At 41.0% G+C, this 6,000-nt stretch overlaps 1 protein-coding gene across 1 annotated transcript in view; it reads right to left on the bottom strand.

Annotated features, from left to right (window-relative positions):
• Positions 1-3,010: 3,010 nt before the first annotated feature.
• The window catches only part of Gpc4 (glypican 4), a 113,897-nt gene continuing 110,907 nt past the window's right edge, over positions 3,011-6,000 (bottom strand). The window contains exons 7-9 of the mRNA XM_027432091.2: positions 4,066-4,202; positions 3,308-3,483; positions 3,011-3,213 (exon numbers count right to left, since the gene is read on the bottom strand). Of these exons, the coding sequence (XP_027287892.1) occupies positions 3,011-3,213; positions 3,308-3,483; positions 4,066-4,202 (516 nt within the window). The remainder of the gene's footprint in view (positions 3,214-3,307; positions 3,484-4,065; positions 4,203-6,000) is intronic.

Raw genomic sequence — 6,000 nt, 5'->3', positions numbered from 1 at the left:
ACAAGGACAAGATGTATTTTTGTATTTGCCAAACAATGACATCTGTCTTTCTACCCTGTCTCACACAGCCATTCCTCTAATAGATATTGTCATTAACTTATAAACCTTTTCACTATGTAAATAAACATTCTTTCAACAGAAAATGGGAAGAATTGTGTGCAACACCATCTAAACATTTTATTATTGGTTCTATTATCACAAGTGACAATGTGTATTTCATGTAAACTTTTAGGTTTCTAAATGCCTAATTCAAGTTTAAAGGTGCAAATCAATTCTTTGCAGTTCTTTCACTTTTATCCAAATAATAGTTGCTTTGCTCTTCTATACACAATCTAAGCTATAAAACTTGTCTCTTTTGCCTTGCAATCCCCTTTCTTACAATCTCTTCCATACCGTTTTCTTAACTGAGGAGTCAGTGAAGTGTTGGAAAGAAATGACTTTATAAGTAACATGGTAAAACTGCACTCCTTTACACGCTGCTAACTTTGGAGAAGTCAGGTCTGCTCCTACGGCTTTTATTCTGCCTCATACTCCAAAAGGTTTTCAAATACTCAACTTGCCTTTATTGTCTTTTTTGGGGGGAGGGGTGGTGGTTGAGGGTAAGTCTGCCAGCTGGTGAAAAGCCAAAAGTTGTCCAGTCAGACCTGAATGGAAAAATCTATGATCTGTTTATTTCATAGTTCAAGTTCAAAAGCAAGAGACAATTTAAATAATAAAAGGGTAACAGAGGAAAAATGTAAAGAAAGAAAACAAATCAGTAAGCGTCCAGAAAAACCTTTAAGAATATTTAATTTGGAAAATGTTATTGGTTTGGAGGACTTGACTGAAAGAAAACAGCTGGGCAGAGTTCAAGGTTTTAAATTAAAAACAATCTAACAAGGTCTACAGGGATAACTCTTTGAGCCATATTTTGGAGACCAGATTCATTTCTACCAAGTAAAAGTAATAGCAGTCTAAGCTAAAAAGGAAATTCCTCACAACTGAGGTACTTACTAACTATCAGCACATTTTCCAAGTTCTCACAAGGCAGCCCAGCTACTTACATTCTATTTTTCCTTGTATATAAATGAAGCTATGTTTCCTGTGATTTGCTTTAAAAAACAAAACACTTATACACACCAGCCAGAATATGCCTATTTTATTAACATCGTGCTTTCATAAATAACTGGCTACTTCTAATAAAATTAAGCCCCTGTTTACAACAGCCCCCAATATTTCCCTTTGACCATTCTGCAGAGTTTGGTATGGGAAGTTGAATGAAATGTAGACCCTGAGCTATCAAGTAATTATGTTTCAATATAAAAATAGAGCTTCCCTCTTACAACTGAAGGTTGAACAGTAACATGAAAGAACCTGTCTTTGGGCTTCCGGTTCTGTAGAATTCTGGGGTCTTAATGACTGTTAGAGCAGGAAGAGACTTGTGTGATGGTAGGCTTTCGAAAGACTTTTGAGAACTCATTTTGAAATGATCTGCTACATTCTCCGGGTTTTCTGACTGGTCATTTGAATACAAGAAAAGGGCTTCCAAGGGGGCAAGGTGGTGGACAGTCTTTGGCCTGGGACAAGTTAGGGCTATTGCCAGTTCATCCATGTGGCTAAGGGTCACCAAGTCGATGTGGTCTCCTCAGCTCTACTTCCCCCATTCCTCCCACAAAAGATAGCATTCAAAATTCTCGACACCCAGCTCTCCTCTCAGTGGGCTCCTTAGGCAGGATGGGGAGCAAATGCTGCAAACCAGTCTAGGTCCTTCATTTAACTGATCAAAAGTGGGCGGCAAGAAAACAATCAAATTAGATAAGCTTACACTCTCTTTTAAAAACTGGAGTCTAAAAAATGCAAATATATACACACAGACAAAAACTCTGTTCAAGTGAGTGTTAACAGCTATTCCCTGAGCCCAGGCTGTACCCCAGTTCTGGCTAGCTTCCAGGCAGCTCCCTCTTATGGCACTCCTCCCAGAGTGGTCAGTGGGTCAGAAATCTGGATCGTTCCAACAAGGTGGGGGCGGGGGGCTGCAAATGAGACTGTTGGTCACCTGCTACTGCCATCAGGCTAAAACACTGAAACAGTATCAGCATGGAGACAGACACTGGTACACTGTGGCTTCCTAACTTGCCTGAATTTTAATACACATCCCCAAGTCCAAGTGTGTACACCAGATGAGGGGCATCCTGAGTGTCTTTCATCTTTCAAGGGTGACTACATCAAGAATCTTTATTTTCCTAGATGGGGTACACTTTAAGTATGGGTGGTTCAAGAAATAGAGCTATTTGCGATTCCACTTAGTCCAAATGGGTGGTCTGCAGTCTCTTCCAGTGCCCAACTCTGAGTGAAGTCTAACTCTCTTCTTGGACTGCTGTTTGAATACCATCTGACAAGTGGCTCAGAAGCCTGCTTGTGCCTTCACACTCTGTCCTAATTGAATACAAACAAACAAAAGAAAGAAAGAAAACCCAAAGTTGCCTCCACTTCTCTCCAGATAAGGCAGCTCAAATAACAGGGATAAATGGAAATTTTACGGATTGTTGGGCTTTTTCTTTTAATAAGATAACATGATAAATAAACCTGCTTCTGTACAGCTATTTAATATTTCAGAAATACGTACATGTTACATGCCAAGAAAGGACCCTGGTTTTCTTGTGAGAAACAAGGTGAGATCATAATCCAAAAAGAAAAACCCCACAAATAAAATTCGAGAAAACAAAACAAAACAAGAGTGATAAGATCACAATGCACAACTACCTACAGTTCTGTACCTACACTGTTAGCCACATTGAACACGATTCTGAAGGAGCAGGAACTGACTTAAATTCAGGAGTCCCTGCTGTCCCCTCAAACTGAATGAGAAAAACAAAGTCAACATCACTTAAACCAGTGGCCACATCGTAAAAACTGTACATTGCTGTCCATTCATTGAAAAAGCAAAGTCACTAGGATGGTAAAAAAAAAAAGTGAGAACTGGTGCCTTGTAACTTTCTGATGATGAACACTTTGACTCAGAGTTGGACAATTATCTCCACTCTCTCTGCACCACGAAGAACAAGAGGCAGAGGACAGTGAGGAGGTAGGGCTCGGCCTCTGCCTGGGCACCAGCACTGCCGGCTTTCTCGTTGGCACTCTTCCCAGAATGCTCAGTGGCATTGTACTCAAACTCAGAAGGGCACTGCTGATACTCGCATCCACTTCCACTTCCTTCCCCGCTACTTTCATCACCTACAGTGAAAAGAAGACAACAGAGATTTGACTGTGCGTATTCTCATCCAGTCAGATAAGAACAAACCCCACACTGGAAATCACAAAGGCTTACTGATATCAAAGAAGTCCACATCATTTCCATTGTAAGCATTCTTCATTTTGCTGGTCATAACCCGAAGAGCCATGATTTGACGAAGGATCAGTATGTCTGGTTTGCTGGTGTCAACTTGGACTTCTGGGTTGTTGCCCTGGTTGGCTAATCCATTTCCTGTCACTGCAAACAGGTACCTGAAAGTAAGAAACGACCCCACTGAAATGAGAGCAAAGGCTTTGCTGAATTCGAGGCTCTCCACTGAGAACGGTGGAATAGAAGTTCTTCCACTTATAATCAACTCTAATTGCTCCTTATCCTGGGAATATGTAGTTTCTGTGACCTCACAGTGACTCTTTGGAAAGGGATCCCTTATTTGTGGCGATTGTCCTGTCAAAGAAAAACACTCTTGGAATGGGTGCTTATCACAGAGTGTGCCAAGGTGGGACATACAGAATCATCAAGAAAGAGAATGTGACCTGTTGAGAAGTGGTGCTTTATAAGGCCAGGATCCTGAGCCAAGGGCCATAGGCACTGAATGTTTTGAATAGCCCTTAGCACATTAGAAGAAAATTACTGCCAAGCCTTTTTTAAGTATCTGGGAGTCTCTTTGAACACCTAAATGCCAAAGCCCATACCTAGGACACCTAGAAACTTGCTGTGTCATCACTACCTACAGTGAGCTGTTTCACTTCAGTAACGACTGAGAGAGCCATGTTGGAAGGCCAGCCAGGCACCCAGGAAGGGAGAGGCTGCTATTTCCCTCAGTGGAGGCTGACCTGCTTTTGCCCTTGCCATTCCAGCAGTCATCCTCATTGCCGTTTCCTGCTGCCATCTTCTCATCATTGCAAACAGTGCTTGGGAGAGAGGACCAGAACTTCTTAGCTTGCTTCAGTTTCTCCTTGACATCAGTAACCTAAGAAAGAAAATAAAAAACGGTCCACCTCTGTCCAAATGCAAAACTACTGTGTATGATCCCAGCACTCAGGAGGCTGTAAATAACCCCTTACCCTTTCTTCTGTAAGCAAGTCTATTTAAACTCATTGGGTCTGTCTCTCTGTGTGTCTGCCTGTCTGCCCCCACACACCCCATACAAACAAAAGGGGGGCTAGTTTGGAAGAGGCCAAAAGGGATAAATATGATCAAAACATATTATACACATGTTTATAACAAACAATAGGGCTGGAGAGTGGCTCATTGGTTAAGAGCATTTGTTCCTCTTGCAGAGGACCTGGGTTTATTCTTAGTACTCACTCAATAGCTCACAGCTCTCCATAACTTCAGTTTCAAGGAATCTGATGCCCTTCTGTGACCTGTATCCAAGTGGTATACACGCATACATGCAAGCCAAACACCCATACACATGAAATAAAAGAGTAATAAAAAACACAAACAAGCCGGGTGCTGGTGGCGCATGCCTTTAATCCCAGCACTTGGGAGGCAGAGGCAGGTGGATCTCTGTGAGTTCAAGGCCAGCCTGGTCTCCAGAGCAAGTGCCAGGATAGGCTCCAAAGCTACACAGAGAAACCCTGTCTCGAAAAACCAAAACCAAAACCAAAACCAAAACCAAAACAACAACCACACAAACAAGCAAATAATGTTGTTGACATAAACTCATCTTAAAAAACTAAGCCAAACCCAAACTATGGATGTGCCTTTCAATCATTTCTAAGTATCTCTAGAATTATATACAACTCGTTGTTTCAAGTATAGGCTGAAGAAATATATGCAGGTTTTTTTTATACTGAGAAGTAAACAATCTCTCAGAGGAATTAATAGTTCAAGTGCAAACTGGATCCACTGTCTACCTCCCTCCTCATGTAACTGCCACCAGAGGTCCACCAAGCTCTGTAGCTTGTAAGCACAGTCTATTCACCCCAGGCTTTTACAGTGTGAATCAAGCATCCACAGCACACAGGAAAACTCCACTGGCATAATTCTTCCTCCTTTCACATCAGGACCAGCATCCTGTCAGGCTTCCTGCTCTAGATTCCCTGCTACTATGGGACCAGTACTCCCAGCTTGCCATAGCATATTTCCATGTATAATCATCTATATCCTATATTTTTTTTTCTCCTATCCTAGCTCTATCACCATGCCACTCTGCCCTCAACCCACTTAACTCTAAAATCCTATATACTAAAATGCATCATGGAAGTTTCTATAAAAAAATACTTAAAATAGCATGAACACAAACTGAATGGAGGTTGTTTTTCTGCACGAAGACATTTACTTTGAAACGGTGAGTAGGAAAGAGGAGCCAGTGGTAAAGCTATCTTTTCTTCCTAAATAAGGACTTACAGAGGTACTTGTTCATTTGCTTATATACAAGGTGGACAGTGATCGCATCCGGACATTTTGTGTATGGAGCAAATAATGCCAGGATGTTTTATTTTTTTTTTTTGAAGAGTAAGCTAATGATAACCATTTATTACAGTGGCTCAGAATTTCCTGGAGCTGAACAGCCACAGAGGCTTTTTTGTTTGTATTTTCTGGGCAAAGTATCTGACCACAATGGCAGAATTATCATTGTACAGCAAAGGAGGGAATATATGCACAAAGATTCACATAATTCACATATGGGTAACCATACAGATAAAATAATTTTTTAATTATGCCAGGATGTTTTAAATGGCTATTATTTATCTTATTGGTCAAAAAAGTAAGTAACCTTAACATGTTAAATGTTATCATATGGCATCAACTCAGGATTT

Source organism: Cricetulus griseus, chromosome X, assembly GCF_003668045.3.
Source record: "Cricetulus griseus strain 17A/GY chromosome X, alternate assembly CriGri-PICRH-1.0, whole genome shotgun sequence".
NCBI classification, from domain to species: domain Eukaryota; kingdom Metazoa; phylum Chordata; class Mammalia; order Rodentia; family Cricetidae; genus Cricetulus; species Cricetulus griseus.
Note: the sequence above shows the minus strand (reverse complement) of the source record. Positions and strands in the feature narration are given on the sequence as shown.